At 45.0% G+C, this 25,773-nt stretch overlaps 1 protein-coding gene across 5 annotated transcripts in view; it reads left to right on the forward strand.

Annotated features, from left to right (window-relative positions):
• Window positions 1-25,773, forward strand: part of RPTOR (regulatory associated protein of MTOR complex 1) — a 344,195-nt gene that overhangs the window by 199,003 nt on the left and 119,419 nt on the right. For all 5 annotated transcript variants that reach the window (XM_059906939.1, XM_059906941.1, XM_059906940.1 and 2 more), the window contains exon 7: window positions 17,553-17,612. In XM_059906939.1, coding sequence (XP_059762922.1) covers window positions 17,553-17,612 — 60 coding nt within the window. The remainder of the gene's footprint in view (window positions 1-17,552; window positions 17,613-25,773) is intronic.

A 25,773-nucleotide genomic window follows, 5' to 3' on the forward strand; every position in this document is an offset into this window, starting at 1 on the left:
GTGACAGCTGATTCGGGAGACGTGTACGTGGATTAGTAATAGAGTGACTCGGGTGCTGCTGGAAATGGGCACACGGAGACGCAGACCCACACCCGACAGGGCAGCTTCCCCAGGTGTGCGAGACCTGGAGGCGGCCATAGCAGTGGCCCTCTGGTGGGCGTGGGCGAGCTCAGGACACCTGGGCGCTCCCAGCTGGCCTCTCCCCAGCCCCACCCACCGCCCCAGTGGAGGGCAGCAGGATTTGTGGATGTGACTCATAAAGGCATTTCAGGGCCTTCTGATAACCCCCTCCTACTAAAAAAAAAACAAAAACAAAAAGAAAGGCCGAGGTAAACAAATGGGACTGGAATGGAGAGGTGGCTTTCCAGGTGGAGGAGATCTGAGGGCCTGGAGGGAAGGAAGGGGCGGGAGCTGGACTCTGTCGGGTGGGGCGGGCGGGTTCTTTGCTGTCTGGTGGAGGGTCTGTGGTTGTTGTCACTTTGTTTTGAGCACGGCACGTGAGGCTTGAACAGGTGCGTGAGATGAGAGGAAAGCTCGTCCCAGGGGAGTTGTTTCACTGGGGTCCAGCACCATGGTTTGGATGCAGTTGAGGTTACTCATAGAGCATGTAAGCCGAGAGGAGGGCCAAGAACACAGCACCAGGTTCTGCGAGTCCTAATGTAGGAAGGAAGTTGGCCGGAGGGAGTGATCGGAGGGGCAGAGCGGAGAGGGCAGCCAGACCCCCACATCCCTCTGAGGACCCTTCAGGGTTGAGGATTGGGAGAGGCCTTGAAGTTGACAGTTAGGAAGTCCTCGGTCACCTCGGGCAGTTCTAGAGCCACTGGAGTGGCAGCCAGAAGGCACGGGGCTACCCTGAGAAAGGGGAGGCAACACAGGCATAAACTATGTTAAGGAAGTGAGGGGTAAAGCGGCAGAGGATCAGTTGCTCTTTTGAGGGGAAAATGTACGACTTAAGGAAAGAGGTTGTTGGCTTTAAGTTAGTTGCTTTTTTAGTGTTCTTGTTTTTAATAGGCAAACATTTGTAGACTGGAAGGTAGGTATCTTTTAGAGAGGAAGCAATTGAGGCGGGCTGAGGCTGTCCCCTTCCTAGCAGTGGGGTTCATCTGCTTCTTGAAGCCGTGAGGGCAGGTTTGGAAGAATCTCAATGGAGGGTAACGTCCCAAGGTCACTGACCTGACACCTAAACCAGAGCCCAGGAGTACAAGCAGGTAAAGTCAGCAAGCATGACTCAGTGAACACCCTCATGGTGTGATTTCCAAGCTTCCTGCCTGGCTTGGGAGTCCAAGGACAGATTGTGTATCAGACATTGTAAGGAACACAATTTACATTTAAAAGATAATTGGAAAATCAACCTGAATTCGCTCATTTGCTGCCAGAATACCAGGAATTGGCTCAGTTTCTCAGCAGTGCTCCTCCTCACCCCCACCCCCTGGGAACTGTTTTTCTGGTGGATTCAATACCGTGAGAGCACGGAGAAGCCAATGGAATGTCTGGGCTTCCTTCCCTGCACCTGACCTGGCGTTGCCAGGCTCTGGTCTGCCGTAGGAAACTTGCTTTGGCCTGGTGCCTCTGCTTGTTCCCCACACGGTCCTCAGACCAGCCATGTTATCATCGTGTCCACCTGCCTCTAAGTTAATGGGCACAGACTCACGGTTCATAAAGCAGCTGGAATATCTGGTACTTATCAGGGTACTTAATCGACAAATGTCTTATAAGAATTAAAATCATGTCGGTGCTATTAATGTTCAGAAACGTATTTGGGTGTTTTCTTTTCCTTGAGTATAAGTGGAGACATGAGTGCAGAAAAGCATGTAGGGAGAGCTTAGGTGTTAGAAGGGACAGGAGAGGATGGGGGTGGGGGGGACAAAGTCAGTCCAACCTTAAATATGAGACCTAAAAAGCAGGGAGATTTAAATCCTGAGGAAGACAACTGCATAGACTGCAGCCCGAGACTGGACTTGGGCGGCTGGCATGCCAGCCGTGGTCCAGGCAGGATGGAGAGACTTGGCTACAGTATTCCTGCAAGGCTGTTGGCCTTTGTTAATGAGCACAGGTTGGACCAAACCTGGACCTGAGATGTGCACACTTCTCATTTGTTTGCTGTTTAAGCTACTTCTCTGTTGCCTCTATTTTACCTGTTAGACAGGGATGTGCAGGCACTTCTGTCAGTTCTCTCCTGAGCCAATGGCTGGACCACTCACCCTGCCTGGTGGCTCCCACTCCACCTGTGGCCTCCCCCGCACAGCTGGGGGAGTCTCTCTTTATAGGCTTTCATCTTACTACTTGTTCCCTCTTTTCTTCCTGCTTTCACTGCTTGAGTTTGAGACAATGTATTGAATTGTCTAGAGGAGCACAGTGGTACGTCATTTTTGAGTTTGGGTCCGGTGGCCTTAGCCCCCGTGGGAGTGTCGTGGCACGTGGCTGCAGAGGTACGCTCTCACGCTTGGCCACGTAACTGGCTGGGTAGTTTCAGAACCTTCTGAACCTCAGCTCTCTCCCCTGAAGTAGGAATAATAATAGCAAACAAAGAAGCTGTCTGGACACAGAAGGTACTTCATAAATGACATTGTCCCTATCTTAATCTTCCTGGAATCCCTGGAGATGCTGCCGGGCAGACCAGCAGATGGAGGAGTCATGGTTCGGCTCACAGCTTCTGCCCTAAAACACCAAACCTGTTGCCTCTTTTCCATGTCGTGTTCTTCTCCTCAGGAGTCATTTAGGAGTTCAACCTGGAAACTGAGTCAGAGAATGCGAATTTTTTAACAAGAAGAACTTCCCACGTTTAAAACACCTGGGGCTTATTACAGAGACTCCTTGTGGCTGTTTTTAAGCATGGGTTTTGCCGTGCTATTGGCAGGTGGGAGGTGAGCTGCAGCTGAGAAGCGCCCGTTCTCTCCAGGGTTGGAGTGCAGCCTCACCCGCGATGGGAGCCTGGTGACTGAGTTTGAACTGACCAGGCGTGCAAAACACTGAATTCACTGTTGACTGAGTTTCTAAGCCAGCCTCCGGCTCTCGGGAGTCTCCTTGCAGGGAGAAGCCTACTGGTTACATAGGAAAGAAGAGAAATGAACGTCTGCGTTATTCCAGTAAAGTGTCTGTAACTCGCTGGAGGGGTTTGTTTGTATCTTTTGATCACGGAAGGAGCGTGACACTGCACAGCTCATCTTGGTCTCCCATCCTGCTTAAAATTCCTTCCAGCCGATTTCTTCTCTCACTTGTATCTGGGGAAGAATCAGGGCTTGGCTTGGGGCCACCAGACGTGCCGGGACTTCAGAGTTCTGCAGTGACATCAGCTTCAGTCCCCTGTAATAGGGACTGACTGATTCTAAAATGATCCACGCAGGTCGCTGTGTAGCTCACGAGCACTGCTGCTCTCAGCGTATCATGGGCTTATGTTTTTAAATAGGGTCAGCTCTTTTGAAGTTGTCACTTGAATGGTAAGTGGTATGGAATTTGGTGCTGCAGCACCTGCCCTCCTCATTCACTGGGGCAGGGGTGGCCTCGGTTCGCCTGTATTTCCCCCATCCTTGTGCACACGGGCATGAATTGACCCCCAGAGTGAACTTTTGGATGTAGAGGAAAGATTGGGGGTCAAGGACATAGCTTCTTAATACAGAAAGGGCACATCAGGCAGCAAGAAAAATATAATAAGAATAAATACGGTGGAAGATTGAATTTAAGTGGTGTTTGGCTTTTTAGTTTAAAAGAATCACTTAATTTTTACATGAATTTAACTTTCTGGGTCTGCCACGAGGCCATCCTATATACTAGACAAGGACAGATGAGGGCCCAGCTGCTGTGTGTGAGAGTAAACAGGTGTGTTTACTGGGAAACACTCCCTTCAGCCATTTGGCCCTGTTTTCCCTTTATACTAGAGAATCTCGGTTCCCAGGGGACAGCAGCCTCCGCCACCACCTCTCAACCATTCCTCAGCACTGCCAGCACATGAAGACGCCTACTAAATCAGAACTGTGCCGCGGGGCTCACAGGGGGGTTCCCTGGGTGAGAGGATTGGGGTTCTATGTGTCCCGTGTGAAATTCTTGTTTTCTGTGGCCGCCCCTTCCTGACTGCCGGCTCCCTCCAGGCAGGTTTGTATGTGTTTACTCCTCAGCTTTGTCAGTAGGCAGCGTAAACACAGTCCTTGTTTTCAGTTTATCAGGTAAAATTACACCTTAAGATTTGAATCAGACTGAGCAGGCTGGAGCATGTGAGGTTGTCCTGGACAAGCTGGATTCTAACTTCTTTATCAGGTGAATTCCATGGAAACAGGGTCCGGAAAGTTTGGAAGAACTCCATGGAAGCTTGTTGTGTGTTCTGCGTCTCTCCTGTGGTTGGGAGTCGTGAGTGTCACCTCTATGGAAGAGAGCTGCACTTTTAGGAGAGAGTGTTGGTTTTCTGCTTTTGCAGATCAGTGCAGGGGCTTTGCTGTCAGGACCGACTCTTAATGACCACGGAGATGAGTTGGGCTGGGCAGGGCTGGGAGCCCCTCTTTACATCTTGACATTCTTCAAAAACAGAAACAAACTGCTCAAGTTTTGAGAAATTAGATCTTTCCCTGGAATGTTTTCCTGACGTTGACTCATCAACGTAGGAACATCTGCTTTGACCTCTCTTCCTCTTTCTCTCTGTTTACTTTCCATTGCAGGACAGTTTTCAGCTATTCTAACAAAACAGTCAAGAGAATAATAAAACAAACCCCCTTGTACTCATAACCCAAATCTTACATTTGTTACTTGCTCTATCATTTTCTTCTTATGGCTATTTTTAGTAAATTACAGAAATTATGATATTTACCCTCCAATACTTAAATATGCATTTTCTAAAAGACATTTCCTTATGACAATTGTTTTGACCTTTTAACCTCTTCTGGACCAAAATGACAGCACCCTTGCAGAGTTAGCACTGTTCCCTTGGAAATTCTTTCTGCTTTCACTGGGCACATACTTAAGGGACCCCTGGGATGTCTTCCAGGCTCTGGCCCTGGGAACAAGACAGACAGGATCGGCTCATTCCGACCATCATTCAGATGCTTGCCTCTGAAACATCGAGGGCAGCTGAGACAGCTGGCTCCTGAACCTCATTTGTGTCTTGTTCTGGTTACTGGTCTAGAAGCTCCTGAGGAGAGTGAGCCATTCTGTACATTTAAAAGTGGTAGCTATTTAAAGATTGTAAATTACAAAAGTCTCTTTTTCTACTTTTTTTCTTGCCTAATAATACACATGGCATACTTTTTAATTTAGTTACAAATACCAGATGATTGGCACACTGTTTCATGTGGGTTTTTTTGTTTGTTTCTTTGTTTGTTTTTTCTTTTTTTTTTTAATAAAACCTTTATTTTTTTATTTATTTTTTATACCGCAGGTTCTTATTAGTCATCCATTTTATACACATCAGTGTATACATGTCAAGCCCAATCTCCCAATTCATCACACCACCACCACCACCACCACCACCCCTGGCTTTCCCCCCTTGGTGTCCATACTTTTGTTCTCTACATCTCTGTCTCAATTTCTGTGATATCAGTGATGTTGGTCTGTAATTTTCTTTTTTTGTAGTATCTTTGTCTGGTTTTGGTATCAGGGTGATGGTGGCCTCATACAATGAGTTTGCGAGTGTTCCTTCCTCTGCAATTTTTTAGAAGAGTTTGAGAAGGATGGGTGTCAGCTCTTCTCTAAATGTTTGATAGAATTCAGCTGTGAAACCATCTGGTCCTGGTCTTTCGTTTGTTGGAAGATTTTTAATCACAGTTTCAATTTCGTTACTTGTGATTGGTCTGTTCATATTTTCTATTTCTTCCTGGTTCAGTCTTGGAAGGTTATACCTTTCTAAGAATTTGTCCATTTCTTTCAGGTTGTCCATTTTATTGGCATAGAGTTGCTTGTTATAGTCTCTTAGGATGCTTTGTATTTCTGTGGTGTCTGTTGTAACTTCTCCTTTTCCATTTCTAATTTTATTGATTTGAGTCCTCTCCCTCTTTTTCTTGGAGTCTGGCTAATGGCTTATCAACTTTGTTTATCTTCTCAAAGAACCAGCTTTTAGTTTTATTGATCTTTGCTATTGTTTTCTTTGTTTCTATTTCATTTATTTCTGCTCTGATCTTTATGATTTCTTTCCTTCTGCTAACTTTGGGTTCTGTTTGTTCTTCTTTCTCTAGTTCCTTTAGGTGTAAGGTTAGATTGTTTATTTGAGGTTTTTCTTGTCTCTTGAGGTAGGCTTGTATAGCTATAAACTTCCCTCTTAGAACTGCTTTTGCTGCATCCCATAGGTTTTGGATCATCATTTCTAAGTATTTTTTGATTTCCTCTTTGATTTCTTCAGGGATCTCTTGGTTATTTAGTAACATATTGTTTAAGCTCCACATGTTTGTGTTTTTTTCCCTGTAACTGATTTCTAATCTCATAGCGCTGTTGTCGGAAAAGATGCTTCATATGATTTCAATTTTCTTAAATTTACTGAGGCTTGATTTGTGACCCAAGATGTGATCTATCCTGGAGAATGTTCCGTGCACACTTGAGAAGAAAGTGTAATCTTGCTGTTTTTGGATGGAATGTCCTATCAATATCAATTAAATCTATCTGGTCTATTGTGTCCTTTAAAGCTTGTGTTTCCTTATTAATTTTCTGTTTGGATTATCTGTCCATTGGTGTAAGTGAGGTGTTAAAGTCCCCCATTATTATTGTCTTACTGTCGATTTCCTCTTTTAGAGCTGTTAGCAGTTGCCTTATGTATTGAGGTGCTCCTATGTTGGGTGCATATATATTTATAATTGTTATACCTTCTTCTTGGATTGATCCCTTGATCATTATGTAGTGTCCTTCCTTGTCTCTTGTAACATTCTTTATTTTAAAGTCTATTTTATCTGATATGAGTATTGCTACTCCAGCTTTCTTTTGATTTCCATTTGCATGGAATATCTTTTTCCATCCCTTCACTTTCAGTCTGTATGTGTTCCTAGGTCTGATGTGGGTCTCTTGTAGACAGCATATATATGGGTCCTGTTTTTGTATCCATTCAGCAAGCCTGTGTCTTTTCGTTGGAGCATTTAATCCATTCACGTTTAAGGTAATTATCAATATGTATGTTCCTATGACCATTTTCTTAATTGTTTTGGGTTTGTTTTTGTAGGTCCTTTTCTTCTCTTGTGTTTCCCACTTAGAGAAGTTCCTTTAGCATTTGTTGTAGAGCTGGTTTGGTGGTGCTGAATTCTCTTAGCTTTTGCTTGTCTGTAAAGCTTTTGATTTCTCCATCGAATCTGAATGAGATCCTTGCCGGGTAATCCTGGTTGTAGGTTCTTCCCTTTCATCACTTTAAGTATATCATGCCACTCCCTTCTGGCTTGTAGAGTTTCTGCTGAGAAATCAGCTGTTAACCTTATGGGAGTTCCCTCATATGTTATTTGTCGTTTTTCCCTTGCTGCTTTCAATAATTTTTCTTTGTCTTTAATTTTTGGCAATTTGATTACTATGTGTCTCAGCGTGTTTCTCCTTGGGTTTATCCTGTATGGGACTCTCTGTGCTTCCTGGACTTGGGTGGCTATTTCTTTTCCTATGTTAGGGAAGTTTTTGACTATAATGTCTTCAAATATTTTCTCAGGTCCTTTCTCTCTCTCTTCTCCTTCTGGGACCCCTATAATGCGAATGTTGTTGCATTTAATGTTGTCCCAGAGGTCTCTTAGGCTGTCTTCATTTCTTTTCATTCTTTTTTCTTTAGTCTGTTCCGCAGCAGTGAATTCCACCATTCTGTCTTCCAGGTCACTTATCTGTTCTTCTGCCTCAGTTATTCTGCTGTTGATTCCTTCTAGTGTACTTTTCATTTCAGTTATTGTACTGTTCATCTCTGTTTGTTCTTTAATTCTTCTAGATCTTTGTTAAACATTTCTTGCATCTTCTCAATCTTTGCCTCCATTCTTTTTCCGAGGTCCTGGATCATCTTCACTATCATTATTCTGAATTCTTTTTCTGGAAGGTTGCCTATCTCCACTTCATTTAGTTGTTTTTCTGGGGTTTTATCTTGTTCCTTCATCTGGTACATAGCCCTCTGCCTTTTCATCTTGTCTATCTTTCTGTGAATGTCTGTTCCCTACTGAATCTTGAGAGATCTGAAAGTTTGGAATGACAGAAGAAACACCCTATTCATCTTGGTACTTCTTACAAGATTTGTATTGATGTCTCATGTGATAGAATTTAATCTGTTTTGCACAGCATCTGCAGCTACCAGAAAACCTCCTCATGATATTTTCAAGGTCTAAGGCCTGTTCAGGACATGCTCTCTCTCTTCTAGTCACATTTCCACAACACAGGGGACAATGTATTCCACTTTCTCTCATTGCAGTCAGGAAACATTTTCTACAGAAAACGTGCTGACAAGCCACAGTCCATATGGGCGTTTTGAGCACCTCCTGACAGACGGGGCAGTAGAAATCATCTTCGGTGTAGGACGTGGCCGCGGAGAGCTCCTCGGCCATGGCGGGAGATGGGGGAGTCGTGGTTATGGCGGCGGCAGCGGCCCAGGTGGCGGCCTCTTTGTTTGTTTTTTAACCTGCTACATTAAATGAAATGTCAAGGAATTTGCTTGTCTTATTTTTTATTTTTGTTTTTTAAAATTATTTATTTATTTATTTATTTATTTATGGCAGTGTTGGGTCTTCGTTTCTGTGCGAGGGCTTTCTCTAGTTGCAGCAAGTGGGGGCCACTCTTCATTGCGGTGCGTGGGCCTCCCATTATCGTGGCCTCTCTTGTTGCGGAGCACAGGCTCCAGACGCGCAGGCTCAGTAACTGTGGCTCACTGGCCTAGTTGCTCCGTGGCATGTGGGATCTTCCCAGACCAGGGCTCGAACCCATGTCCCCTGCATTGGCAGGCAGATTCTCAACCACTGCGCCACCAGGGAAGCCCTGCTTGTCTTATTTTAATAGTGTATTGCCACTTTGATCTGTTTCCCAAAATTCCTTTAAAAGCCTGACATCTCTGGCAATGCGCTTCATGTTCAGAAGGACTTGGTTAAAATAGTCTGATCTATGAAGCTTCCATGGCATCTCCATCCGTGGAGACCCCAGTGTCGGCCCATAAGAAGGACTCGGCCACACTCAGTACAGCCTCTGCTCAGAACGCAGCTACCCGAGGACTCCAGAAAGTGAGCGTCACCTTGGGGACTGAAATCAAACCGTGACTAACACTCACAGTGGGGATCAGCTCTGCGGGTCTTTTCCTGCCCTGTGTCTCCCAGCTGTTACCCAGGTGCAGGCTAGACCTGCACAGGGAGTGCTGAGAGCAAGACTGCTGGGGAAGCCCCTCTTTCTCACTGGAGGGGAGGGTCACCTGCATGTGGGAGAGAGTGGAGGGCACACCCCCTCCACAAAGTACCAACCTGGGAGCTCTCCGAATTTCTTTGTTCAAGATTCTTTTTAGAGCTCAGTCTCCAGCCCCCTTCCTTCCTGAGGTCAGAGGCTGGAGGTCAGCATGGGGCTGAAAGTTCCCTGCTGTTATCCAGTGTTGGTCCTTCTGGTGACCAGCCCCCACCCTGAGTCACCTCATCAGCATAAACTCAGGTGTGGTTACAAGGAGCTCCAGGAAGAAGACAGCATATGCTTTGTATCCTCAATGAAATTACAGAAAAATGGTCTCTGAAAAAAAATGAATAAATATTGAGATTGACAAAACAGTACATCAAGATGAAAAGAGAACTAGCAAAAAGAAAGTTTAAGAAATCAAATTTAATTCTGAAGTTTGTGACCTTAAAATTGGTTAGGAGTACAGGAAACAGAAAGCAGTAAAAAATAATGAGAAGCAAGAAAAATAAAACAATGAAGATTCAACATATAGATGATTATCCTTGAAATATGGAATAAAACAAATGGTAATAAAATAGTATGTAAGCATAGGCCATATTTCAACAAGTATTGATATAAGCTTTCTCATTCTCTTCATAAAGTTACCATGACTGAGGTACCAAGCCTGACAAATGCAGTGTGTATACACACACACAGACACATACATACACATACACACAAACACACAGAGGCACACACATATGCATACACAGACACACACTGCAGATGAGTTCAAAATGAAATATTAGCACTTAGAATCCTGCCATATAGTAAGAGAAGAATAAACTTTGGCCAAGTGAGATTCATTCCAGGACTGTTTTGATGACTTTCTGTTAGGCTGCCTATTAATATAATTCATCATCTTAATAGGTGAGAGAAGAATAGTTATTTGATAAAATTAAAAATGAATAAAACCTTATAATAAAAATAGAAGAATACTTCCTTTACATAAGAGAAACCTTCTAAACTAGCAGCCATTATCATGCACTAATGCTTCAACATCGTGTTTCCATTAATGTAATTAGAACTAAGAGGGGGATGTATACTAACTGTAATTCATTTAACAAACTTCTGGAAATGCTAGTCAATATAATTAGATACAAAAACAAAATGAAAGGTATACATATTCTAAAGAGAACGCAAATTTGCATTATTTATGTATGATCTGAATTTTAACTTTACAACAATAACAAAAAAAACAACAAAATCCACTGGGAAATTATTAATAACACGAGCATTCAACAAAGTGACTGATTACTAAGTGACTACAAATCAATACCATACAAATACAAATCAATATCATAAAAGTACAGGCTACCTCTGGGGGGGCGGGCAGGAACAGACACCATGGCGGGGACACATGGGGCCTTTTAGATTTTGTAATGTGCTATTTCTTAATCTGTGTGGTGCTTATATTTACTTTATTGTTCCTTAAACTCACATCTGTATCTTATATACTCTTCATATATGGTATACTTCACAATAATTTCCTTTAAATTGTTACCCTCTTTATATATTAAAAATAGCCAGGGGGCTTCCCTGGTGGTGCAGTGGTTGAGAATCCGCCTGCCAATGCAGGGGACACGGGTTCGAGCCCTGGTCTGGGAAGATCCCACATGCCGCGGAGCAACTGGGCCCGTGAGCCACAACTACTGAGCCTGCGAGTCTGGAGCCTGTGCTCCGCAACAAGAGAGGCCGCGATAGTGAGAGGCCCGCGCACCGCGATGAAGAGTGGCCCCCGCTTGCCGCAACTAGAGAAAGCTCTCGCACAGAAACGAAGACCCAACACAGCCACAAATAAATAAATTAATTAATTAATTAAAAAAAAAAAGCCAGTAAGGAAATGTTGGGAAAGAAGGTAAATCTGATTCACAGTAGTAGCAGTAACAATGACAAAACATAAACAAGGGGCTTCCCTGGTGGTGCAGTGGTTAAGAATCTGCCTGCCAATGTAGGAGACATGGGTTCGAGCCCTGATCTGGGAAGATCCCACATGCCGCGGAGCAACCTAGCCCGTGCGCCACAACTACTGAGCCTGCGCTCTAGAGCCCACGAGCCACAACTACTGAGCCCGTGTGCCACAACTACTGAAGCCCACGCACTTAGAGCCCGTGCTCCACACCAAGAGAAGCCACCACAATGAGAAGCCCGCGCACCACAACCAAGAGTAGCCCCCGCTCGCTGCAACCAGAAAAAAGCCCACGTGCAGCAACAAAGACCCAACGCGGCCAAAAATAAAATTTAAAAAAAAACATAAACAAGCTAAGAGTGTATTGGATGTATGTATAGAAAATTCCATAAAACTTTACTGATTGATACGAAAGGATATTTGAATAAATGGAGGGATTGACCACATTATTATTACATGGTGAGAGCCAGAAGATTAAGGATATAAATTCTCCTTAAATTAAACCATAAATTTGACACATATTGATAAAGTGATTTTAAAGGTCAAGTAGAAGGATAAATGTTTGAGAATACCCATGAGAATTTTTTGAAAAAATAGAATGTGTGAAAGAAAATTTGTCCTACTAATTATTAAAATGCATTTTGAAGGTTCAGGTGGAGTAAGAGCAGACATTTGAGGCAATGGAACAGAGTAGAGCGTTCCAGAAACAGAATCTACTGTATAAGAATTTATCATTTGGAAAAAAAATAATTACTCAATACTATATGGGGCACATGGCTAACCATTTGAATTTTTTTTAATCCTTACCTCTCACCTGAAAAAATAAACTCCAAATATACCGAGGATTTAAATGTAAAAAAGAAAACTCACAAAAGTACTGGAAAAATTGTCAGGAGAATTAAAGAGCTATAAAGGAAGTGATAGATTTTATTAAACACCAATTTTAAGTTTTGTATGGCAAAGATAACAAAAACCAAAACTTAAAATTATAAATTGAGAAAATTGTGTAATATATAACAAAGCCACCGTTGGTTCCGTTAATGTATAAAGCACTTTTAAAATCAATAAGACAAGAAGGGCATAAACAGGAAACAAGCAAAAGAAAAATACAAAGAACTGGAAAAATTATTAGCTGGCATTTAACCTCAATAATAATCAAAGAAATTCCAATGATGTGTCATTTCTCACCTATCAGTAGAACAGAGGGTTTGTTTTTCTTTTATGTTGATAAACCCAGTTTTTTCCGGAAGTTAAAAAGTGGGTATATTCAGCCTTGATGAGACAGTAAATGGCACTTCCCTCTGGAGAGCCATCAGATGACTGGTCATTCAATATGTGTACCCATTCGTCAGGCAGTTCCATTGCTACGAATGCATCCCGAGGACAGCACACTTATGTTCATGAAAAAGGTAATGTTCTATGCATCAGCTTTTATATTGTCCATGATACACAAGGGCAAGTTACAGAACAGCATGTATAAACTACAGTCTTTTCATATAATGGAATACCAGTCAGCAACGAAACAGAATAAATTCATGATACAAACAAAAACATGGATAAACATCCAAAACATTATGCTGACTGGAAGAGGCCTTATACAAAAGTACATACTTGATGAGTCCATGTATGCGAAACTCTAGAACAGAGGAATAAAAATCAGTAGAAAAATCAGAGCAGTGTTTGCCTCTGGGGGCAATGGGAGGAAGTAGGAATTGGCTGAGAAAGGGTGAGAGAAAACTCCCTGGGATGTTGGTAGCGGTCCCTGTAGGAGCTTGGGTACATGGGCATGTGCATTTGTCAGAACCCGGTGAATGAACAATTAAGATGTGTGTACTTCATTGTATGTAATCTTACATCAAAAGACAAAAACAATAAACAGATACTGAGATCTCAGTATGTGTGCTAAAGAATTTAAAGGCAAGTGTACCATATTCTCTGTCGCACCAAAAATGAGATGGATTAATGGACGGAGAGGCAGAGATGTGATAAAGCAAATGCAATCAAATGCTGATGGTGGAACCTAGGTGGTGGGATGCAGGAACTTACTCTAAAATTCTTTCAACTTTGTTGAATGTTGGAAAATGCTGGAAAACAAATGTTTAAAAAAACAACAACAGAAAAACACAGCTGTGGTGTGTATGGCAAATTCTCTTGTGGTAAGAAAAAAAACTGAACAAAACCCAAGGGTAGATATTGGTTGTGCACGTGTGCTGGGCACAGTCTGGGTGCAGAGGAGCAGTCAGCAGTGGTCAGCAGTGGAATGGGGCGGCAGGACAGACTCCACTTTTCCGTTACACACATCTGTATTGTTTGGGATGTTTCAGTGACTGATTTCCTTTTCTCCTAGAACAAAATAAACCAGCATGATTCAATTTTCTCTAAGAGGTAAATGTGAAAATGTTAATGGTTATCTTAGGTTTGGGGTTAATTTTTACTTGTAATTTTCTGTACTTTTAATTTTTTATGGTAAATATGTGGGGGGGTTTCTAATTAGAAAAAAAAATTAATGTATTTCCATTCTCAGAAACAATAGCATCCAACAGTTATATGATAGTGTACAAGGTTACACAGCTGAGTTTTTTTAACGTTAATTAATTTGTTCTGCATACAGATCTTGAAGCCACTCACTTTCAAGAGCAACAGGGAGAAAAAGATATATGTGAACTATTAGAAATAAATCTTATACCATATTCACTTGTTGACACATTTATGGATTATCAAAACTATATATTAAGGCACCCTTCTAAGTACTGGGGGCACACTGATGAACAAAATAAGAGAAGTCCTCGTACTCATTGAGCTTATCTTCTATGAAAAAGACAAGCAATAACAAATATATAATAAGGTAGCAAGAAACGTTATTTTTAAAAAGCAGGGTATGCGGGTAGAGAATGAAGGTGCTATTTTCCTTAGGCTGGTCAGGGAAGGTAGAAGAAGTACAAATAAAACAAAGGAGTAAACCTTCCAGTTATCTGGGGCAAGAGTGTTGCAGGCTGAGGGAACAGCAAGTGCAAAGGCCCTGAGGTGGGGCTGTACCTGGCGTGTTGAAGGAGCAGGAAGTGTGTCAGGGTGAATGGAGCTGGGTAAGCAGAGTGAGAGTGAGGAAGTGAGGTCAGAGCAGTGACTGGAAGCCCAGGGCAGGGCCTTGGGAGGCTAGGCAAGCACCCTGCATTTCATCCTTCATGGCAGGAAGCCTCTGGAGGGTCAAGATGAAATGACTTATCACAGCATTTCCTTTTAAAAGGCTTGCTTTGCCTGCTGGGTAGAGAATTCCTGTGAGAGGAATAGGGAGCACAGGCAAGAGTGGAAGCAGAGACTGTTCTGGAAAATGTGAGAGACACTGGGGCCTGGCCTGGGGCTGTGGCCTCAAGGGGGTGACTCTGCCCCCCAGGGACATTAGGCAGTGTCAGGAGACATGTTTGGTTGTCACAACTGGGGTGTGGTGCTGCTGGCGTCCTGTGGGTCGAGGCTAGGATGCTGCCCTTACAGCAGAGAGTGATCTGGTCCTGAGAGTCCTTAGTGCCCAGCTGAGAAACCCTGGCCTGGAGTGTCAGCAGGCAGGCAGTAAGCAGTGGTCAGGTGCTGCGTAACTGTTCACTCGAAGTTCGGAAAGGGCGAGTCGGACAAAGAGGATTCAAAAGTGGCCAGAGCCTGTTGATGAGAGCTCTAGCACCAAGAGTAAGCACTAACCGACTGCCAGCTGTTGTGTTTATTGTCATAATTACTAATATCCAATTTTGTGGAATTGTCAAGCCATTTTTATTGCCTCTGATTTTGCCTGGTGCGAAGGAATAAATATTGGCTGATGTACAATTTGTGGATTGTCAGTCACTGGTTTTATCCATGCTGCTCTTAATGCATATAGCCATATCATAGATATTTTAAAGTTGCATCATGGCCCTATTTTTAATTTCCTACTTAATGGAACTTTATATTTTCAGCAGATTTATCATAATACTTATTTCCCAGTTAATCATTATTTTTATAATTTTAAAGTCTAATTCCAAAATGTGGTCAGCAATGAATCTGGTTTTATTAACAATTTTTCTGTTGATTTTAGGTAGAATACTCTCCATTGTGGATGAGACACTGAGAAAGTCTGGATTCTGTTATCTTCCTCTGAGGAGTATTTAGCTCTGTTCTTGTAGATGGTTTAATTGATTGAGGTCTCTTAGCTGTAGGACTGGTCTCCTTTGATTTTGCTCCTAGTTCTGGGGTGAGGCTCTGAATCCTGGACCGTGGTTGTAACTGAGGCACCACCCCACAGGGTGTCAGAGGAAAGCCCCAGGTGTTGATAGCCCCCTAACGTGGCACTGGCTGTCCCCATCTGCATGCATGTCTGCTAGTGAGCAAGTGTGGAAACCTCTGCTCAGCGTGTTCAGCACTTCAGCTCTGGTGTCCCCGGGGCTCCTCGGGGTCTGGTCCCACGCCTGTGCAGTGCCGGGGTCAGCCCAGGATCCTAGGAGAGCTTGCTCGCAGAGTTTGGCTCCTCCTTCCTAAGACTTCCCCTGAAGCTTCTGGCAGCCTGGGGTTCTGATCTCCTTTGCATTGAGCAGTGCCCCCGGCGCTGTGTGAATTGGGGAGCACTCTTGGGAAAAGCTGGTTAAGGCAGACCTTGCCCAGTTATTCTTCTTTTAAGGGTCATGGCTTCCCTTTCTGCCTGTATTTGTTTGCTCTTTCAAGTGGTTGTTTTTTATATTTTGTCCAGAGCTTATTGTTGTTATTGACAAAAGGATTAGTCTGGCACAGACTATCATTATGGGAAGGCAGAGGTCCAATCAGTAAGTGCGTTACAGAGAGAAAGATGACAGAGCAGCCCTGTTTGCATAGGCCTCAGAATTGGACTGGAAAATGCGTTTCCTGTAGCCCATTTCTATCCACGGAGAGATCCTGATTCACATGGAGCCGCTGTCAGAGCTGCATGTGGGCTGGTTCGGCGGTTGCGGTGATGCGCGGGAGCGGACGGGCAGAGTTCTCCGACAGCGGAGTAAACAGAAGGATTTGTCTGGAGGGACTGACTGGCCCGGTGGAGCAGCTGGTCAGCCCGGCCGTTTGTGCCGGTGGGAGAGGGGCTCTGTCCGTGTCGGGCAAACACAGCCCGCATTTATGTTTCTTCTGCTCCGTGAATAGAGAGCACCGGCCAGCGCAGCCACAGCCAGGAAGATAACTTCCTCTGCTGGCTGAGCGAGGCGTTGCTCCCCGAGGCCATGAGCCTGGCGGGGCTGGATGCACAGGGTCCCCTCTTCCCCTCCCCCCACCCTCCCCCCGTTGGAGGGCTGCGTGTTGGGAGCCAGTGGCCCTCCAGACGCTGTCTTCACGGCCTTGTCTGTCGTCTTCCAGCCTCTGGGTCTCTCTCTGTCTCCTTGTCTTTCTCCCCCATCTCCACCCACCCACCATACACGTCTCACTCCACGTGTCCTGAATGTGGCCTGGTCCTTGTGCTCATCCCCTCCCTTGAGCCCACTGGTCTTCTCCGACCTTCCTCCACTTCTCACATCCACTAGTGATACTAAAATGCATTTTGTGGGTGTATTTGCTGTGTGCCTGCTGCTGTTTTTATAGAGGGCATTATTTGTTCTTAATTTTTAAAGCCAATGAATTAAATGTTTTACATTTCTCCTGCGACTGATACTAAGTTGCCTTTTCACTCCGTGCTACCATTGATTCTGTCCTGCTGCGTGGCGATAGCCCTGACAGGAAGAAAGAGATGGTCCGAGACCTCCTGTTGGTGCACACAAATTAGATGAAGCCTGGACGGTCCCACCCTAGCCCTCCAGGATGGCTCTGCAGTGAAGATTAAGTCTCGCAGCTCTGACTCCTATGATTTTATGATAATTAAAATGATATAATTGAATTCACTTTTCTTTGTCTGCTCTCACGAATTTCTTTTGTGTGCCTGGGGGTGGTTCGCTGATTCTTCCATCACTCTCCCCAGCTTACTTGCTTAAGAAGGAAAAATAGAAAAGTGGAGCCTGTTCATCATCTGGGTGGAACCTTCCTGTCCTGCGGAATCTTGTGCGCACGTGCCCCCAGCCCCTGCCACAGTGGGGGCTCTGCCCCGCCGTGCCGCAGACTCGTTTCTCTCCTTCCACTGAAGACCTACGGCTGTAGCTCGGTGTTCCTGCCCCTTTGAGAGGCTGCAGGGAGATTTTCTTCATAAACCTAAAAGCTGACAGAATTAAGAAAAACAGGGTTTACTTTTTCACCGTGGCAATCCCCATCCTCACTTTCCTCTCTTTGCTTTTTCTGTGGGACTGTTGCACTCTCTTGTTAAATATCCAATTGCTGTGATTCACTTTCTTTTCTTTCTCTGCAGGTTTTGCATGCAGAAATGCGTTAGTCTGGTGCCTGGAGTCACACTGGATTTAATAGAAAAGTAAGTCAGATTTTTAAACTATTGTGGCTTCTGGTGTGAGGGGAATCTCCTTTTTTCACTCTTGGTTCTCAGAAGTCCTTCCTGTCGGCACAGGTTGTTTCCCTTTCATGTGGGTGTGTTCTTTTGTTTTCTGATTAAGGCCATGTTTGTGATTGTTACATAGAACACAGCTAAATTTGGGGCCATATTAAAATGAAAAGAATAAAAGCTGAATCCTTTTGAACGTTTAAAAATACTTCCAACACTGAGCCAAAGTAAAAACGTATCGTTACACATACAGACCAATCACTTCACATACAGGTCACTGCCATACAGATCCGTCACTCTGCACATAGAGATCATCACTCTGCTCCCCAGCTGCAAACGTCAGATCACAGCATCTTCCCGATGTTCTTCAACGTTCCCTTTCACGTTCTGCAACCTTCCATCCCCCCACCCCCAATTTTACATTCTATCTCAGGGCAGATGCAGCGGTCCCTGCAGGAGGGGTCCTTCATGATGTGCTGCGGTTGCTTGGCCTCTCCTTGTCCTCCCAGGTCACAGGGCTGGCTTGTCTGCTCCTGTCGTGAGGCTCTTTGGGTCAGTACACCATCTCACAGCTCTAAACTTGACCTGCATTTTTTGTTTATTTGTTTGCGTGTTCATTTCATTCATCCTGATTCACCTAGGTAGTTCCTAACGCTTCTGCTCCAAACCCCATTTCTTCTAGAATTAACATGCAAATTGTTTCCAAAGTCTTGATATACAAAATCTTGTGCTAAAACAGCTAAAGCCTGATTTTAATTACATTAGGTAGGAAAAGCAAATATTCTAGTTTTCTCTCCTGGAAAACAACTTGCCTGTTTGTCAGGGGAAATACACAAAAATATTATGCCTGAACACCCACTGTAAGGGCACAGTGGACTCAATCACGTGCATTCTCACGGGCAAATACAGAAAATGTGGTGGCTACCCTTGAACTGACAGGGAGTGGCCTGTGCACCACCGGGGAGCGGCCTGTCGGACATGTTGTTAAAGACCGACACCCATGGTGGGCTGCCGAGCACATGTTTGAAACCGTGCATAACTCTGTGTGTGTGTGTGTGTGTGTGTGTGTGTGTATACATATCAACAAGGCATGAAATGAAATAGTTACACTTCACTCTGAGTAGGAAAGTGGAATTTGGAGCAAGAAGCAGGGAGGAGCAATGTTAGGGACTGATTTTTTTCCATCTTGTTTAATTTTTTTTATAAGAATATAGACATGTAAAACATAGGTACAAATAAATTTAAAAGAAAGAATCAAAGAAATATAATTAGGATACCTGCAAACAGTTCATCGAGTATAATTTCTTCCATTAAATTTTGGATAAATGTTTAAGGAAATCATGTGACTGGTCACTGCATCTGTTTACTTCAAGATGCTTTTGTCCACAAGCAAAATGGGATATTGTGACAAGAAAGAATTAGTGTAACGTTGATCAGTGCCAGCAGGACAGATGGGAAGATCTGGTGGTCCCCTCTGCTCAGAGTGGGTCTTGGTTACCACTGCCCAGCCCACAGCTGATTCTTGGTTTAAACCACTGCCTGGCCCACAGCTGATTCTTGGTTACCATTGACCAGCCCACATCTGAGTCTTGGTTACCAGTGACCCACAGTTGAGGAGACTTCGAAGCCATTGCTGGAAAGGCAGTGCTGGCTGAGGCAGGGCCGGAGGATGCGCTGATAGATTGGCACTGCAGGCTGGGTGGGGAGCAGCGGGAGCTTGAGGTCGGGATTGGGACCAGCAGCGGAGCTGTGTTCGGGGAGCTGGCTGTGCTAGCTCGGTCAGAGCAGGGACCATAGACTTCAGTGTGTCACATTCGCAAGGGTCAGGGAGGGCGCAGGTCTGGCTCTCCGTGTGCCCCCATCCAACCCCCGTATGTAGTGTAAGACACACCAGTGACTCTTGCTCCTTTTCGAAACCGTGCTGCTCTGGGCATGTGCAGCTGCTGATTTTCTCCAAATCGGAGTGCTGGTGCAATCTGGTGTCAGGTGGTGGGGAGAACGTGTTGCTGGCCGCCTCGTGTCCCCAGTCCTGTCTGTGCTGGGCAGCCTGGTGCACCAGGGGCCACTGCAGTCGGGAAGCAGAGGGCCAGGTGGCCAGGCGCTGAGTGCTTTTTTTAACTGAGCTCCACGATTGCCTTGTCCTGGTCACACTCGCACAGCTCTCTTCTAGAGACAGAAGGCTCAGCGCCCTGCCACTCAGGGGAGCTGCTCCTCCCTGTTCTAAGCCAGCTTCACCTCCAAGATGGGCTGAAACCAAGAAAACCATTTACAAGTGCTGGACAAACAAGGCAACCATCGAGAGACATCACACGGAGAGAAGTTAGAAAATAAGAAAATGCTAGATCTGCCTGGTTATCCGGCCTGTTTGGTTCGATTCCCTGATGAGATTTCAGAATTTAGAAGCCATCCCGTCAGAGTTCGTTCACCAGCACTGCTGTGCTGTGTCTGTGGGTCTTTACTTCCCTCCATTTCTGAGTGACAGAGCCTCTGTTACCTGTACCACAGATCTCCGTAGACATGTAATTTTCAGATAAACCGTGTCCATTAAAACTTCAATAAAGTTACATTCTTTCCTAGCGAGGTGACTTCTGGCGACCAGTTCAGACAGTTCTTGCTCTGTGTAAATATTTTGTGAGCAGGGCTGGGTTGTCTCCTTCTCCCACTGGGTGGGGCGGCTTGAAGCATGAACCCAGCCCAGACCCTGTCTCACGTGCTGGGTGGTGTCCCCTCCTGGTCACTCGGCATGGTTGTGACCGTCCCTGACTGTGCTGTGCTCGTTTGGTGCAGGTGGGCCCAGACAAACAGTGTCACATGTTCCAAGTTCTCCAGACTAAAAAGAGCTATTAAAAATCACATAACTTAAAAATATATTTTTTTAGGTTATTTAGTTAAACCCCCTGATATTACTGAAGAGGAACCTGGCTTTGGTTTGGTTCAGCTTCCTCGGTGACATTTCCCACCTGGCGGTGTCAGGCCCGCCTGGCGGCCAGGTCTCTGGACGTCTCTCTGTGGTCTTTCCCATACACAGACCCTCCCTTTTCCAGACTTTGGTGTCTAGACAGCCAGCTCCTGTCCTGTCACTTTCTCAGACTTAGAGTGTGCACAGCGACTTGACACCCTAAGCCTGATCCACAAAAGAAAAGAACTGGCAAATTGGACTTCATCAAAATTTAAACTGTTTACTCTCTGGAAGACACTGCTAAGAGAGAGAAAAGATAAGCTACAAACTTGGGGAAAATATCTGCAAATCACATAGCTGACAAAGGACTGGTATCCAGAATATATGAAGATATCTCAAAACTCAAAAATAAGGGAAAAAAAAAAAAAACCAAATTTTAAAATGAACAAGAGACACTTTACCAAAGAGGATTTAAGGTTGGCCAATAAGCACATGAGAAGATGTTCAAAATCATTAACTGTAAGGGAAATGCAAATTAAAACCACAGCAAGACACCACTGCACACCTATTAGAATGACTGAAACAAAAAAAGGCTGGCGGTACCGAGTGCAGTGAGAACTGGGATGGCAGGACTCCCACACGTTGCTGTGCAAAGGCAGAGCGGTGCAGCCACTCTGGAGAAGTGCATGGCTTCTTGTCACTTTAAACATACCTTACCATATGTCCCCGTAGTCCCAGTCCCGGGAGTTTACCCTAGAGGAATGAAGACTTAGGTTCATACAAAGTCCTGTACAAGCATGTTTATAGTAGCTTTGTTCATCACCGTCCAAACCTAGAAACAACCAGAATGTCCTGGGGGTGAATGGATAAACAGACTGTGGTGCGTCCGTACAGAGGAGCACCACCTCCAGGAAGAAGGGAGGCCCTCGGGTCCACAGCCACGAGGGGTCCCAGAGGTCCTTCGTGGAGTGAAAGGTGACACAGGTCTGGTTCCATTCATGTGGCATTCGGGAAGAGACAGAACTGCAGGGTCAGAGAACAGGACTATAGAGAGAGGCTATGAAGGTGATGGAATGTTCACTATCCTGAGTGTGGTGCTGGTTCCACAAAGCTACACGTGCTAAAATCATAGCACCGCATACCCCTAACCAATGTACTATACGACAACTTCAAAAATAGGATTAATATAGAATGTGGGGGAAATAAGATACCCTGTAAGAGATACAGGTCAGAATGACTAAAGGAAGTCATAGCAGAAACACCTGAACCAGGGAAGCGGGGACCAGGGGAAATGGAGAACAGAATTTGAGAGGGGTGTGGTCTTTCTACCATGAAATGTGCTCCATTGTTTCTTGGGGAGAAACCTTTACTCTTGCTACTTAAACTGGCTAATGAGGATGGAAATATAGAAGCAAACACCCTTATATAATAAGATTTTAGTATTTTTCATCAAGCACAGTTTTCCTAAATCAGGACTTCAGAGTTTGCAGCCACCAGTGTTCCTGGAAACACCCAGTGTTGATCCCTCCCCTTCCCCAGGGCGAAGTGACTTTCTCAGCTGGTGAGTCTACACTTTGGCCTATGAAGGTTGGTTCACAGGGTCCTCTTTTCTCCATCTCCCCATCTCCCGTGCCAGGTGATACTACAACGTTGGTGAAATGCTAAAAGACTGGGTGTCTTTGTGTTTTAATTTAAAAAGAAAAACATCATTAATAGCATCCTGAGTGGGAATGGGGGCGAGGAAGGGGATGTGGTGGAAAGACTGCAGATGGACAGACGTGGCTGGAGTCCTGGCCTCACCCTCAGGAGTCACACTCGCTGGTCACACCCCTGTCACCCCCACATCTGTCCCCATCATACAGGTCGGACTGAGGAGCATGTGGTACTGTTGGCTCTGTGGGCATCAACCCACAAATACTTCTGTTCTTTTACCACTTTCCCGCCGAGCTGCAGTGGTGATAATGGTTAATACTACTTTGCATTTCTGAAGCCATTTGGATTTCTGATAAAGACTGAAGGGGGAAAATGTCTTTCATACACCGGCCCTGTCCACCATCGGGTGAATGCTGCCACACAACTTTTGGAAAATTGTGTACCCAAAGTCCAGCTAGCTGTGCAATTTAAAAAGAGATCATTCCCATTCCAGAGGGGTTTGCATTTTAGAAAAGCACTTTGTCCAGATTAATTGGGACAGGCTACAAGCATCCAGAATGAACCACACTTTTCCCCCCAGATGGAGCTTCATTTGGGTGGGTTTGTGATGGTGGTGACAAAAAGAGAGTAAGAAGAAGATATTTTAGAAACCTCGAGTTTTTATTGTGAATAACTTTTCAAGGTACATTAATTTGGGTCTGAGTCATCGTTCTCTGAATACAACTTAGCAAAAGTATAGTTCAGTTGAGACTCACACACATCATCGTTTTCAGTTGGAGGTGCCACGTGGCTTGCTCCCCTCGTAGCCTGGCCAAGGTTAGAGTGAATGTGTGGGGTTGAATTATGTTTATTTTTTATGCCAGGACAAACTCCAAACTTTAGTTATATGGCCCTAGTGGAAATCCAGATGTGCAGCTCCTTAAGATACCCAGCCACTAAAACCGTGAGATCTATTTCTGAGTAGATACAAGTTCTTAATTTCTGTAGCTTACTTGAGAGATTTTTCCATTTAAAATGCTATTCTGTTTTTTTAATTTTTAGATTTTTTTCCCCAACTGTGCTTACAGTCTGTAAGAAGAAAAAATTTCAAGAAGCAGATGTGATTTTGCAGTTACAAGGCTAGAGAGAAATGCAGCACATCTGTGTTCAATAGAGTCTTCCAGGCTGCTAAGGTTTCTGTATTCAGAGAACATTCCTGGGGGCAATGTCTCATTATTTTTCACCTATTTTATCATCATTTTCTGGAGATTTCTGGTCAACATATGCAGCTCTTGGATGCAGCAAGCTCTTGGCATCCGCCTCTCTGGGGCTGTGTTTGGTCTCCACTCGCTGCACTGGGGCTGCTTGGGGTTCCGTCAGGGTCATAACTCATCGTGATGTTTACCTGCACGTTGGTGAAGCAGGTCCACTCGGGAGCTGTCGTGTGAGGTGATTCCTTACTTGTGAATCCTTGCCATGCTGAGTGCCTGAACTGCTGCTCTGGGCCAGGCTGTCCAGGCTGATTTACCCTTTTCCTCCGTCTTGTTGGCAGTGCTCTCCTTGGATGGCCATTCTCGCCATATCAAGTGCCCTTTGTCCACTGGATGCCCCTCCTCTGCACAAGCCCGCCCACCTTTGGGACGTGGCTATGACTCACCAGGAGAGGTGCAGGGAGTGTCTAGCGGAGCGTCATGGATGCTTCTCCCAGGGAGGTTCACCCCACCCTCTTGGCGGCGTGACTGAGCAAGCTGAGCCTTTAGGGGGCAAAGTGAGAACCTCACGTGGGCTTCCAGTGCAGCTCGTTTGTGGGTCCAGGTTAATTGGCAGGATAACTTGTGCTTAGTTACAATTATAGGACCAAACAGAAATTGGCTTTTTTGCTCAATCCCTTGGTCCCGTTTCATTTATTCTTTAGCAGTTCTTTATTCCTAACAAAATCCTAAGCACTGTCGATTGGTGGGGGAGAGGAAGAAACCCTATCAGCAAGGAAGCACCTAAGAAAGTATTCTTGCATGGAAAGTGTCCGTGTGTGGATGGCATGGGCTGTGTGGGCTGTGTGGGCTGTGTGGACGGTGTGGATAAACCCATGTCAGGGAGCTCCTGGAGACATATCAACAGAGCGATGGTGGGGCTGCCACTGACATGTTGCTGGTTTCACGAGCGTTTTAAGGCATTTTGCATCCAGTATGACTCTGGTTTCAGCTCACCACACGGAAAATCTTAAACTTGAGAACCTCTCCGTCACCCCTAAGTGTGAAGGTGACCCTGGTCACCATACCACCTGACTGGAGTGACAAGTCACAATACAGAGATGAAACAAAACAGGAAGGGCACTGGCCTGTGTTGTTGGGTTTTGTTTCCTTCAAGTTTAATGACCTGCAGAAAATAAGAATAATGTCCATCTGGTCCTCTGCCCACCCCTTCCCTTCCCAGGTGCCTGCTCTGCGTGTGTAAAGGATGGTCCTGGCACAGCCTGGCAAGTGGCCATGCCGAGGCCTGGAGTGTGTGGACCAGGATGGCAGGCACATGGCCCGAGCTGCCACGCCTTCCCCTGCGTGTGGCTCTGTGCGCGCCCAGGTTTCCAGGGCCACAGCTTGTTAGGACCGGCGCCGGCGCTTAATGTCAGCGTGAGCTGGTGAGGGAGTCCTGCCCTGCACGCTGCATGGCAGGCGACCCCATCCAAGGAGCCCCCGAGAGCCTCGGGGTCTGGAGCGTCAGGTGTGGGGACTTGAGGGTGGCGCCAGGCTTCACCTGCATGACCTGCCTTTCCAGCCATCTTCCAGCACCTTCCCTTACTGCCAGTAGACAGTCAGAAATGCAGCCCGATCCTGTCGTCGCCCTCCTCTTTGCCATCACTGGAGAAATTGATTGAAAAGTTTCACACTTCAGTATCGCTGCATGGTAATTCTTTGATAAATGTGGTTTGTTTCAAACAGCTGCCTCTGTGCAGCAGCTCAGCATAAGGTTCCCCAGGATATCAAGGATTAACCCCTTCCCAGTCTCAGCCACCTTTGTCAGATGTGCAAAATGTGTTGTTTAGAGTCTCAGCACAAGACCAAAGAGAATACATGGACGGTGTGTGTGTTGTAATTATTTAGCAATCTTTAAAGCTAGGCAAGGAATTTGTTTTCTAATTAAGCTGCTGTGTCTAGAAGTAAATTATAGTGAACCTTCTCTGAGAAATGTCCCGATTTCTAATTATCTAAGTGAACCCAGCAGCCTGATAAATAGGCATGTTGCCACTGCAGTACATGTTTATATTCCGACAATATTCCGAATCCTTTGAGAGACTGGCAGTAAGATCCATACTTGGAAATTAAGGGACATTTTTCAGCCCTGAAACAAAGTAATGAAACGCTTACACCATGCTAGAAATATTAGGGTACTCAAAGCTCCTGGGAATCAGAAAGATGTGGGAGCTATTCCATGAGGCTGTTAGTATTCTGATCACTGGAGGCGCAGAGCGTACCAAAAAATTATTCATAATTAACATCTATTGTATAAACAGCATATTTTAAATAGCTAACAATCCATTGTCTTGAATAAAATGAGTTGCTGTGTCCTGCTTCCTCAGAACCTTGAATAGCAGTTTTGCCCCTGTTT

This window comes from Balaenoptera ricei, chromosome 20 (genome assembly GCF_028023285.1).
Source record: "Balaenoptera ricei isolate mBalRic1 chromosome 20, mBalRic1.hap2, whole genome shotgun sequence".
NCBI lineage: Eukaryota > Metazoa > Chordata > Mammalia > Artiodactyla > Balaenopteridae > Balaenoptera > Balaenoptera ricei.